The sequence below is a fragment of the Rhinatrema bivittatum genome, chromosome 5 (assembly GCF_901001135.1).
Source record: "Rhinatrema bivittatum chromosome 5, aRhiBiv1.1, whole genome shotgun sequence".
NCBI classification, from domain to species: domain Eukaryota; kingdom Metazoa; phylum Chordata; class Amphibia; order Gymnophiona; family Rhinatrematidae; genus Rhinatrema; species Rhinatrema bivittatum.
Window position 1 is genome coordinate 5,616,291 of NC_042619.1, and position 12,694 is coordinate 5,628,984.

General features: G+C 50.5%; 1 protein-coding gene across 1 annotated transcript in view; it reads left to right on the top strand.

The window, feature by feature from the left end:
* Positions 1-12,694, top strand: part of LOC115091748 (zinc finger protein 420-like) — a 91,487-nt gene that overhangs the window by 34,668 nt on the left and 44,125 nt on the right. The window contains exons 6-7 of the mRNA XM_029601926.1: positions 290-828; positions 8,243-8,803. Coding sequence (XP_029457786.1) covers positions 290-828; positions 8,243-8,803 — 1,100 coding nt within the window. The remainder of the gene's footprint in view (positions 1-289; positions 829-8,242; positions 8,804-12,694) is intronic.

Sequence of the window (12,694 nt, forward strand, 5' to 3'; positions counted from 1 at the left end):
TTCTTCTTTTTTAAGCGGCAGGAGAAGAGGACCTTGTTTGACTTGCTTATAGAAGCTAGTACATGTCAGAAAAAGACGTCTTCCCATTTCTATCCATGTGCGTCGCTGCCCCAGATCCCACTATAAACGTCTGATCCTGCCACACAGGACTGCACATTTGTGCTGGGGTTTTGTTTCTGTGATTTGCTTGTTTGCTTTTCAGTACTCATTTTTTTTTTTTTTTTCAGATCATATCTTCCCTTCTGTCCGCTCTGTGAATAATTCTTGATTCCTCTCTTGTGCCCTGCAGTGATAGGGGAGATGAGCAAGGAGCAATCTGCCTCTGGGGTGCAAGAGCCTCACATAACATCCTCTGGGGAATCAAAGGCCAGCGTGACCCTATGTGGCGAGGGTCAGCAGCAGGGCAGCCCCGCTGGAGGGGTCAAAGCCAAGTCCCCCGCGTGCGCCCGAGGCTTTGCTAAGCGAGCAAAGGGGCAGCGAGCTCACAAGCCGGAGAGGCAGTACGCCTGCGCCGAGTGCGGGAAGTGCTTCAGCAGCAAGAGGACCCTGAAGACGCACCTGAGGGCCCACGCGGGCGAGAGGTCCTACATCTGTAACAACTGCGGGAAGAGCTTCCGGCGGCACACCTCCCTCATCATCCACGAGAGGATCCACACGGGGGAGCGGCCCTACCAGTGCTCCACCTGCGGCAAGAACTTCATCCAGCGCCAGCACCTCACCACGCACGTGAAGACCCACACCGGGGAGAGACCATTTCAGTGTACGGACTGTGGCAAGGGCTTCAGGTGGAGGTCGGAGCTCGCTAAACACAAGAGGATTCACGAGGAGGTAGGATGGATTTTTATTCGGGTAACGTTCAGTAAGGTGCCAGATGCAGGTAAAGTCTGGATAAGGTAGGGGGGGAGGTGGGATTAAGTGGAGTCACCGAGGGTGGGTTTTCTCTCTGAAGGCCTCTCTCCTTCCCCCTGCCATAGTAAACAGGACGAGTCTAGCCATGGATGTGTCACCTTTGCAGAGTGTGAGACCAGTGCAGTGCCCAGGGCTCGGGGATACTGCTCTAATAATGTCTCATGTGAACGCTTCCTCTCTGGCGTATTAAGAACGATTCATGAATTGCAGCAGGGCAGGGAACACGGAGGGTTGTGGAGCAAGATTTCTGGGCCTCTTGTCAGGTTTAGATCAAAGATATTCAGCCAGGGCGAGAGGATCAGGTTAGAGCCCCCTCATGTGCCTTAGCAAGGTCTCTCCCATCCTGTTCCCCCCCCCTCCCTGGACCCTGTGTGCACAGTGGATGTTCTCTCCCTGATCCCAGCCTAAGCCGTCCAGGGCATGAAAGGGGGAGGAGGGGGCACGTGCAGATAGCTGGCCCCTGGCCAGTGATGTAAATGGGATTCTGAGCCCTCCCATGTCGAGGGGTGGGGGAAGGATTCGGCGGTGCAGAGAGAGCATAGCAGGTTCCTTTCCCCTGGCAAAGCAGCGGGATCTCTTGTTTCTCGGGATTTAAGTAGTGCTAATCTAGTGCTAGGCCTAGATGGAGGAGGGGATTAAAGCAACTCACACAGGCCCAGGGCCCTCACAAGGACTGCAAGCAATGAGCACAAGAGCCCTCCAGCCTTCTGATTTATGGGGCAAATGGCAGCAGCCCGCGATGGGTGGGTGCGTTTCTACCCACGGTCCCTGTAGTCAGTTTTCAGAGGGTACCTTGTGTTTGAAAAGCACCAAAAGGAACTTGGGGAGAAGGTGGCCCTGTATATAGCATTAGTTCTATCTGTGGTGGTGAAATGGTGCATAATGGTGCGCATGTACATCACAGAGACATAAGAACATAAGAAATTTCCATGCTGGGTCAGACCAAGGGTCCATCAAGCCCAGCATCCTGTTTCCAACAGAGGCCAAACCAGGTCGCAAGTACCGAAACACGAAGAAGATCCCATGCTACTGATGCAATTAATAGCAGTGGTTATTCCCTAAGTAAACTTGATTAATAGCCGTTAATGGACTTCTCCTTCAAGAACTTATCCAAACCTTTTTTTAAACCCAGCTACACTAACTGCACTAACCACATCCTCTGGCAACAAATTCCAGAGCTTTATTGTGCGTTGAGTGAAAAATAATTTTCTCCGATTAGTCTTAAATGTGCTACTTGCTAACTTCATGGAATGCCCCCTAGTCCTTCTATTATTCGAAAGTGTAAATAACAGAGTCATATCTATTTGTTCAAGACCTTAAAGACCTCTATCATATCCCACCTCAGCCGTCTCTTCTCCAAGCTGAACAGCCCTAACCTCTTCAGCCTTTCCTCATAGGGGAGCTGTTCCATCCCCTTTATCATTTTGGTTGCCCTTCTCTGTACCTTCTCCATCGCAACTATATCTTTTCCTTTATCATGCCCGGTGGCTGCATCAACCACCCATGGTCATCGAATTTGTTTTTGCTTCTATAATTTTACATCTGGTCATGGATAAGTCTACCAGTGGCTTCAAAGGATGCCTCCTGTATGACAGAGTCATGTCTTTCAGCAATTCCCATGATAGATGTCTCCTGTGCCTGGGTGCAACACATGATGTTCCGGGGTGTTGTCAATTATGGTCATGACCCTTAGGGAGCACGCATCCTGGCTGAAGCTCATAGAGAAGGACTTTGGGCAACATGAGTCTGGCACATTGGCATCAAAAACATCAACATTGGTACTGAGGGACTCAGGAGCTGGACTAGAAGCTGGTGATGCATAGACATTAGGAGGGCAACGAACCTCTTCAACATTGAGCATTAGGAGGGACCACATGGACAGACTGCTGTCTGACTTTTCCTGTCCGAAAAAGGCCAAGGATTTATCTTCTTCAGCTTTGTCATCGAGGAGGTCTAAGGCCGAGCATCAAATGAAGGCAAAGAAGCAGCAGCATCCATTGGTGCAGGATGCTAGGAATGGGAACTTTCTGCCACGGTTGTGAATCCCCTGAAATGGTCCTATGGAGAGGGGAGAGTTCATCCTCTATGCTTTCCCGGGAACTGCAACAGTCTCCAAGGATCCAGCTGTCTGCCATCGATACATCTTGTGTTTCAGGAAAACATGGCCTCCTTTCCTGCCTCCCAACCAGCGCTGACATTGGCAGACTTTGAGGAGAAGCTGGATAGGGAAATCCAGCAGGTCAAAGTCCAAGTGCTGTTTGAGTGTCTACAGCTGCTTGGCAGCCTTGATCCCCACCAGTACCAATGTCTATTCCCAGAGGGGAATCGATGTTGATTGTGGCTGCTCCAGTGGTGATCTCCAGCCCATTGGGGGAGGAAGCTTCACCGATGTGCAGGAGTTCCTTGGGTCCCATGTCTCGAAAGACAAGTGCTCTCCTCTTTGAAGCCTTCTCTGCAGAAAGGGCAGAATATGGATCTTCTCTCTAGGCAGTTCAGTCTGAATCAGACTGGGAGTATTCCGGAGGGTATGGCTACAGGTCACCTCTCTGATCCTTCTCCTCCAGAAAGAAAGAAATCCCAACCTGTGGACCTTTCCTTTGCCGGCTTTGTGCAGAGAATGGCTGAGGCCATTCCATATCCTTTAATGAAGGAAGATGAAACCAGGAACAAAATGCCGGACAATCTCCAGTTTGTGGGGCCTCCTAAGGTGATCACAGCAGTCCTAATACAAAAGATCCTTCAGCAGGTACAGATAAGGACGTGGGAGAACCCCCCTCTCTGTGAGTACTGTGAACAAGAAGGTGGATGTGATTTATCTTGTCCAGAAGGCTCCCGGATTTAAAAAAAGGCAACACTGCAGCAATCTGCAGTGATCAAATCTGCTTGTAAGAGGGCTAAGAGGAGTAGAATCCATTTATTTTATTTCATTTTATTTCTCAGCTTTTCTATACTGCACAATCTGCAACCGTGCCTGAGCGGTTTACAACTATTAAAAACCTTCCAATCACTTCTCCTCAGTGCTGCTGGTGAAGGATTCCAAAACCCTGGATACTCTTGGGAGAAAGGTTCCCCAGGGAGTGACCTAATGCTCGCATTGCTTCTTACTCTCTCTTTATTGGCCAATATATGTGGGACTTGCTAGAGCTGTTGTGGGAGATGACCAAGCAGCTTCCTCAGAAGCAACCGGATGACCTCCAATCACGGATGGATAAGGGAATGGAGTGTGGAAAACACATGGTCAGGTCAACCTTTGATGTTTTCAGATAGGCATTGAGAGCCTCTGCCATGGGGATCGCCTTACTGAAGGCCTCCGCCTTCTGACCCGAAGTCCAGGAAAGAATCGTGAATGTATCATGCACTGGAGAGAGTCTCTTCGGAGAAAGGGTCAAGAAAGCAGTGGCACAGATTAGAGAATACTGTGCAATGCTTCAAAGGTCCTTCACTGCCACTCCAGTCTGACTCCCCTACCAGGAGGTAACCGAGGGGGGGGAGGGCTGAGGAAAAACTACCCAAGCGATGAGGCGTTATCTCCCAGTCATACACAGCAGAACGTCTGTCCTCGTCAAAGGCAGTCGAGGGTCCCTCAGCCAGTCAGGCACAGGGTTTTGACTCGATTGCAGAAAGCATAGCCCAGATCCTAGTGCCTGTGCCAGAGGACCTTCCAGTTGGAGAGAGGCTAAATTTAATATTAACTTTTGGCCTTCAGACTTGTTGCTCCTCAGTGTAATATGAAGAGAGAACGGATTACATCTATTGGTGTTTCCAGTAAATTGGGGGAAGTCTGCATATCAGGATGTGTTTCAAAAGGAGCTCTCCTCCCTTTTAAGAGATCAATGTGGTTGAATCTGTTTCACCAAGGGAAAGAGGGCAGGAATTCTGCTCCAAGTATTTCCTGATTCCAGAAAACAGAGAACCTTGAGCAAGTATCTATGTGGAAAAGTTCAAGATAGTTTTCCTGGGCATCTTAATTCCCTTTCTGCAAAGCGGGGACTGGCTAAGCTCTCTCTGTTTGAAGGATGCTCACACTCACATAGAGATATTTTCAGATCACATAAAATATCTCAGATTTCTGGTAGGGGATCTTCATCTCCAGTTTCATGTCCTGCTGTTTGGCCTAGCATCAGCCCCAAGTATCTTCTTTATCAAATGTCTCACCATGGAGATGGTGTATCTATGAAAATTGGGGGTGCATGTGTTCCCCCTACCTGGGAATGAGCACATCTCAGGTGGGGGCCACAGAATCGGTGTGCAAAAACATCTAGTTGGTGGAGTTACTAAGGTTCATTATGAATTACCCAAAGTCCTACCCGAGCCTATCATTTCAAATAGAAATTATCGGAGCACTGCTAGGCACGACTGAGGCAAGAGCCTTCCTTCTACATTGATATTCGCAGTGGAGATGGTTCAAGTCAGGAGGCATCAACGTAGGACATATTGAGGATGTTGGGCCTCATGGCATCAGCAATGTATGTTACTCCTTTGTAACAAGAGAAGAGCCCAGTGGACCTTCTGATCACAGTGGCTGCAGACCACTCAGGATCTTCGAGACAGCATCTGCATCAAGGACTCCCTGTTCTGGTGGTAGAACAATTCCAATTTGACCAGAGGCATACCCTTCCAAACTCCTTCAGTCCAAACTGACCGGACTACAGATGCATCCAAGCTGGGGTGGGAGCCCATGTAGAGGGGTTTCTCACTCAGGGCCTGTGGTCTGCTCAGGAAAAACGTCATCAAATAAATGTTCTAGAACTAAGGGTGACTCAGTGTGCTCTAAAGCAGGGGTGGCCAACTCAGGTCCTCGAGAGCAACAAACGCCTGGTTTTAAGGAAATTCACAATGAATATGCATGAGATGCATAAACATGCACTGCCTCCATTGTATGCAAATCTATCTCATTCATATTAATTGTGGGTATCCTGAAAACCAGGCCTGTTTGTGGATTTTAAGGACTGGAGTTGACCACCCCTGCTCTAAAGGCTTTCAGAGATCAGTGGTCCAACAAAGTGATCTTGGCACAGATGGACAATCAAGTAGTGATGTACTACATCAACAAGCAGGAAGCATGAGATCATACCTCCTATTTCAGGAGACCTGGGACTGGGACATCTCGCAGGGGATGGTCCTTAGGGCCAGGTATCTGGCAGGCAAGGAGAATGTCTTTGTGGACAGACTTACTCAGGTTCTGAAACATTATGAATGGTCCCTGGATGGGGGGGTTGCAAACCAGATATTCTGTGAGTGGGACACGCCTGTGATAGATCTGTTTTCCCCAGAACAGGAAGGTCCCGCTCTTCGGTACCTGGAAAAGGACGCAAGGCAAACTAGTCTCAGACGTCTTTACCCTCAGTTGGAGTGAGGGCCTGCTGTACACTTCTTCTCTGATTCCGCTTGTCACAAAGTCTTTGTTGAAGCTAAGAGAAGACAAGGGAACTATGATTCTCAAAGCCTCCTATTGGCCGAGACAGATTTGGCTGCCACTCCTGTGGGAGATGTCCATCAGGGTTCCAGTCAGACTGGGGAACCCCCCCCACTCTCATCTCTCAGGATCAGGGGTGCTTGCACTTATCCCAGTGCCAGGTCCCTGGATGTTGAGAGGGTAACTCTGCAAATCCTGGATTTCTCAGAGGATGGGACTCATGTTCTGTTAACTTCAAGGAAAGAGTCCACAGGGAAGTCCAGTGGACTGAATTGGAGGAGGTTTTTCGTGTGATGAGAGCAAAAGGCCTTAGACCCTTCCTTCTGCTCCATACAAAAACTGCTTGATTACTTTCCACAGTTGTCAGAATCAGGTCTCAAGTCCAACTCAGAAAAAGTTCATCTCAGTGCAATTGGCACCTATCACCAACATGTTGAAGGTAGATCCATGTCCTATTCATGTGGTGCTTGCTTCATTTGAACTCTCATATCTGGCCTCCCATTGGGACCTCAGTGTGGTTCTGACCCAGCCGATGAAAGCTCCTTCTGAGCCACCTGACATGGAAGGTTGTCCCCATGTGGATGCGCGGTATCATTCCAGCCTACACGTACCCAGCAGGGGCACAGTCGCAATTCTAGACATAAAGGTTCTGGGCCAGGCTGCGTCAGAAGATGTCACCCACTTCTGCTATCCTTGGAGGGCACCTGTTACCGGTAAGCAACTCAACTCTGCCTGATGTTGTTCATTCAATTTTCAAACACATCAGTGAAAGAAGAAAAAAAATAGCAAATCGTATTACTTCAAATAAAAAATAAAAGCTTTATAATAAAAATTATACAATAATGCAATAAAAGAAAAGTCAATCATAAATAAATCAATCCCTATAGATTCTTAATAATAATAAAAACAATATCATATATAGATTAAAACAATTGAACTCTGGCAATAAGATCATTCAAATAAGCTCACTAAAATATAAAAGTTAAATAGATGGAAAAGGTTGCAGGAAAAGAAAGGTCTTCAGGATTTTTCTAATGTCTTTCACTCCCCCCATCACATTCAGCTCTCTTGGATTGCCGCACCCCAGATGCAGGACTCTGCACTTCTTGGCACTGAATCCCAGCTGCCAAACCTTCGACCACTCTTCAAGCTTTCTTGAATCACTTTTCATTCTCTCTGCTCCTCCCGGCCTGTCCACTTGGAGCAGATCTTAGTATCACCCGCAAATAGACAAACTTTACCGTCTATCCCTTCGGCCAGGTCGCTCACAGAGATATTGAACAGGGCCGGTTCCTGAAGCACTACACTGCTCATCCTTCTTTCCACTTACTACCAGCAGTTTCTAATCCATTCCACCGTCTTGGGACCCGCTCCCAGGCTGCTCGTTTTATTCATGCGTCTCCTCTACAGGACGAACGCTTTGTCCTTGATCTAATTACCTTGTCACCTAATTTAAAAAATAAAATCAGATGCATTTGACATGATGTTCCTGTCATAAAACCATGTGGCCTCGGATCCCATTGGATTGTAGACGGTTCACTATCCTTTCCTTCAGCAGCGTCTCCATTAATTTTCCCACCACCGGGGTGAGGCTGACCGGCCTGTAGTTTCCAGCCTCTTCTCTGCTCCCACTCTTGTGAAGCGGGACCACCACAGGGGTCACTTATTAATGTCCTCACCACGAAGTTACCTCTTAGCTTCCGAGGCAGCTTTGTACTGCCAGAGCTCCTGTAACACCCCCCTCCCCCTGACCTGCGAGAGGGGGGGGGGGGCAGGAAGGCCGCATTCACAGCTCCCTATAACTCCCCTCCACCCGTACTGAGATTGGAGGGGGGGGAGAGGGGTGGGTGGCTACAGTTATTTGGGTGTAGTTGGCACAGAAGGTTACTGAATGCGGAGATGTTTTTTTTGTTTCAGGCGCCGCTGCCGCAGGATCAGGTCCCGGTCCTTAAGGAAGAAAAGCTGGATGGGGAGGAGTGGCAGAAGCAGGTGACAGAAAATCCCGAGACCAGGAGCAGAGCTCGCGCCCGCAGGAGTCAGCAGCAGCAGGGCAGCCCCGCGGGAGTGGGGAAAGCCAAGCCCCCCGCCTGCGCCCGGGGCTTCGGCAAGCGAGCGAAGGGGCAGCGAGCTCACAAGCCGGAGAGGCAGTACGCCTGCGCCGAGTGCGGGAAGTGCTTCAGCAGCAAGAGGACCCTGAAGACGCACCTGAGGGCCCACGCGGGCGAGAGGTCCTACATCTGTAACAACTGCGGGAAGAGCTTCCGGCGGCACACCTCCCTCATCATCCACGAGAGGATCCACACGGGGGAGCGGCCCTACCAGTGCGCCACCTGCGGCAAGAACTTCATCCAGCGCCAGCACCTCACCACGCACGTGAAGACCCACACCGGGGAGAGACCATTTCAGTGTACGGACTGTGGCAAGGGCTTCAGGTGGAGGTCGGAGCTGCTGAAGCACCAGCGCGTTCACGCGGAAAAGGTGGGTTCTCCTTGGGATCCCTGTGCAGCTCACACAGGGTGCAGTGTGTGTTGGTAGCACATCGTGGGGTGCCTGTAAGTTCTTTATAACCAGGCTGGGGGGGGCACCTCCCATATTTTCCTGGTCTCCAGTCTCACCATTTGATACCTGAGGAGCTTCTCTCTTTCTCTCTCTGTGAGAGCCACAGAATGATCAGCTGGTACCGAGGCTTTTATCAGCAATGCTCCTTTATACAAAGGGCCGAGGTTCCTGCCAGAAGAAAAAAGCAAATGTTAGAAATGACTGACACGTGCCTGCTGTGTGTAATGTGTGTGTATGTGCATGTGAGGCGTGCACTGCTCTTGCCTGTGTGGTGCCTGTCCTGAGGTGGCACAGTGCCTGGGAAGCTTGCACTGTTGCTGCCTCGACTGTACTTGTTCTGTGCTGCGGCAGAGAAGAGTGGGTGTGTGATGTGGGTGAGGCGCACTGTGTGTTTGTGTGTGTGAGGGAAACTTGCACTGCTGCTTCCTGTGCTGTATCTATCCTGTGATGGGGCTGTGTGTGTGTGTGAGGGAAGCTTGCACTGCTGCTTCCTGTGCTGTATCTATCCTGTGATGGGGCTGTGTGTTTGTGTGTGTGAAGCTTGCACTGCTGCTTCCTGTGCTGTATCTATCCTGTGATGGGGCTGTGTGTTTGTGTGTGTGAAGCTTGCACTGCTGCTTCCTGTGCTGTATCTATCCTGTGATGGGGCTGTGTGTTTGTGTGTGTGAGGGAAGCTTGCACTGCTGCTTCCTGTGCTGTATCTATCCTGTGATGGGGCTGTGTGTTTGTGTGTGTGAAGCTTGCACTGCTGCTTCTGTATCTATCCTGTGATGGGGCTGTGTGTTTGTGTGTGTGAGGGAAGCTTGCACTGCTGCTTCCTGTGCTGTATCTATCCTGTGATGGGGCTGTGTGTTTGTGTGTGTGAGGGAAGCTTGCACTGCTGCTTCCAGTGCTGTATCTCTCCTGTGATGGGGCTGTGTGTGTGTGTGAGGGAAGCTTGCACTGCTGCTTCCTGTGCTGTATCCATCCTGTGATGGGGCTGTGTGTGTGTGTGAGGGAAGCTTGCACTGCTGCTTCCTGTGCTGTATCTATCCTGTGATGGGGCTGTGTGTTTGTGTGTGTGAGGGAAGCTTGCACTGCTGCTTCCTGTGCTGTATCTATCCTGTGATGGGGCTGTGTGTGTGTGTGAGGGAAGCTTGCACTGCTGCTTCCTGTGCTGTATCTATCCTGTGATGGGGCTGTGTGTGTGTGTGAGGGAAGCTTGCACTGCTGCTTCCTGTGCTGTATCTATCCTGTGATGGGGCTGTGTGTGTGTGTGAGGGAAGCTTGCACTGCTGCTTCCTGTGCTGTATCTATCCTGTGATGGGGCTGTGTGTTTGTGTGTGTGAGGGAAGCTTGCACTGCTGCTTCCTGTGCTGTATCTATCCTGTGATGGGGCTGTGTGTGTGTGTGAGGGAAGCTTGCACTGCTGCTTCCTGTGCTGTATCTATCCTGTGATGGGGCTGTGTGTGTGTGTGAGGGAAGCTTGCACTGCTGCTTCTGTGCTGTATCTATCCTGTGATGGGGCTGTGTGTTTGTGTGTGTGAGGGAAGCTTGCACTGCTGCTTCCTGTGCTGTATCTATCCTGTGATGGGGCTGTGTGTGTGTGTGAGGGAAGCTTGCACTGCTGCTTCCTGTGCTGTATCTATCCTGTGATGGGGCTGTGTGTTTGTGTGTGTGAGGGAAGCTTGCACTGCTGCTTCCTGTGCTGTATCTATCCTGTGATGGGGCTGTGTGTGTGTGTGAGGGAAGCTTGCACTGCTGCTTCCTGTGCTGTATCTATCCTGTGATGGGGCTGTGTGTGTGTGTGAGGGAAGCTTGCACTGCTGCTTCCTGTGCTGTATCTATACTGTGATGGGGCTGTGTGTTTGTGTGTGTGAGGGAAGCTTGCACTGCTGCTTCCTGTGCTGTATCTATCCTGTGATGGGGCTGTGTGTGTGTGTGAGGGAAGCTTGCACTGCTGCTTCCTGTGCTGTATCTATCCTGTGATGGGGCTGTGTGTTTGTGTGTGTGAAGCTTGCACTGCTGCTTCCTGTGCTGTATCTATCCTGTGATGGGGCTGTGTGTTTGTGTGTGTGAAGCTTGCACTGCTGCTTCCTGTGCTGTATCTATCCTGTGATGGGGCTGTGTGTGTGTGTGTGTGAAGCTTGCACTGCTGCTTCCTGTGCTGTATCTATCCTGTGATGGGGCTGTGTGTGTGTGTGAGGGAAGCTTGCACTGCTGCTTCCTGTGCTGTATCTATCCTGTGATGGGGCTGTGTGTGTGTGTGAGGGAAGCTTGCACTGCTGCTTCCTGTGCTGTATCTATCCTGTGATGGGGCTGTGTGTTTGTGTGTGTGAGGGAAGCTTGCACTGCTGCTTCCTGTGCTGTATCTATCCTGTGATGGGGCTGTGTGTTTGTGTGTGTGAGGGAAGCTTGCACTGCTGCTTCCTGTGCTGTATCTATCCTGTGATGGGGCTGTGTGTGTGTGTGTGTGAAGCTTGCACTGCTGCTTCCTGTGCTGTATCTATCCTGTGATGGGGCTGTGTGTTTGTGTGTGTGAGGGAAGCTTGCACTGCTGCTTCCTGTGCTGTATCTATCCTGTGATGGGGCTGTGTGTTTGTGTGTGTGAGGGAAGCTTGCACTGCTGCTTCCTGTGCTGTATCTATCCTGTGATGGGGCTGTGTGTTTGTGTGTGTGAAGCTTGCACTGCTGCTTCCTGTGCTGTATCTATCCTGTGATGGGGCTGTGTGTTTGTGTGTGTGAAGCTTGCACTGCTGCTTCCTGTGCTGTATCTATCCTGTGATGGGGCTGTGTGTGTGTGTGTGTGTGTGAAGCTTGCACTGCTGCTTCCTGTGCTGTATCTATCCTGTGATGGGGCTGTGTGTGTGTGTGTGTGTGTGAAGCTTGCACTGCTGCTTCCTGTGCTGTATCTATCCTGTGATGGGGCTGTGTGTTTGTGTGTGTGAAGCTTGCACTGCTGCTTCCTGTGCTGTACCTGTCCTGTGATGGGGCTGTGTGTGTGTGTGAGGGAAGCTTGCACTGCTGCTTCCTGTGCTGTATCTATCCTGTGATGGGGCTGTGTGTGTGTGTGTGTGAAGCTTGCACTGCTGCTTCCTGTGCTGTATCTATCCTGTGATGGGGCTGTGTGTTTGTGTGAGGGAAGCTTGCACTGCTGCTTCCTGTGCTGTATCTATCCTGTGATGGGGCTGTGTGTGTGTGTGAAGGAAGCTTGCACTGCTGCTTCCTGTGCTGTATCTATCCTGTGATGGGGCTGTGTGTGTGTGTGAGGGAAGCTTGCACTGCTGCTTCCTGTGCTGTATCTATCCTGTGATGGGGCTGTGTGTTTGTGTGTGTGAGGGAAGCTTGCACTGCTGCTTCCTGTGCTGTATCTATCCTGTGATGGGGCTGTGTGTGTGTGTGAGGGAAGCTTGCACTGCTGCTTCCTGTGCTGAATCTATCCTGTGATGGGGCTGTGTGTGTGTGTGTGTGAAGCTTGCACTGCTGCTTCCTGTGCTGTATCTATCCTGTGATGGGGCTGTGTGTGTGTGTGAGGGAAGCTTGCACTGCTGCTTCCTGTGCTGTATCTATCCTGTGATGGGGCTGTGTGTTTGTGTGTGTGAGGGAAGCTTGCACTGCTGCTTCCTGTGCTGTATCTATCCTGTGATGGGGCTGTGTGTTTGTGTGTGTGAAGCTTGCACTGCTGCTTCCTGTGCTGTACCTGTCCTGTGATGGGGCTGTGTGTGTGTGTCTGTGTCTGTGTGTCTATGTCTGTCTTGCACTGCTGCTTCCTGGGCTGTACCTGTCCTGTGATGGGGCAGTGTGACCCTCCCCTCGTGCCCTGCTGAGATT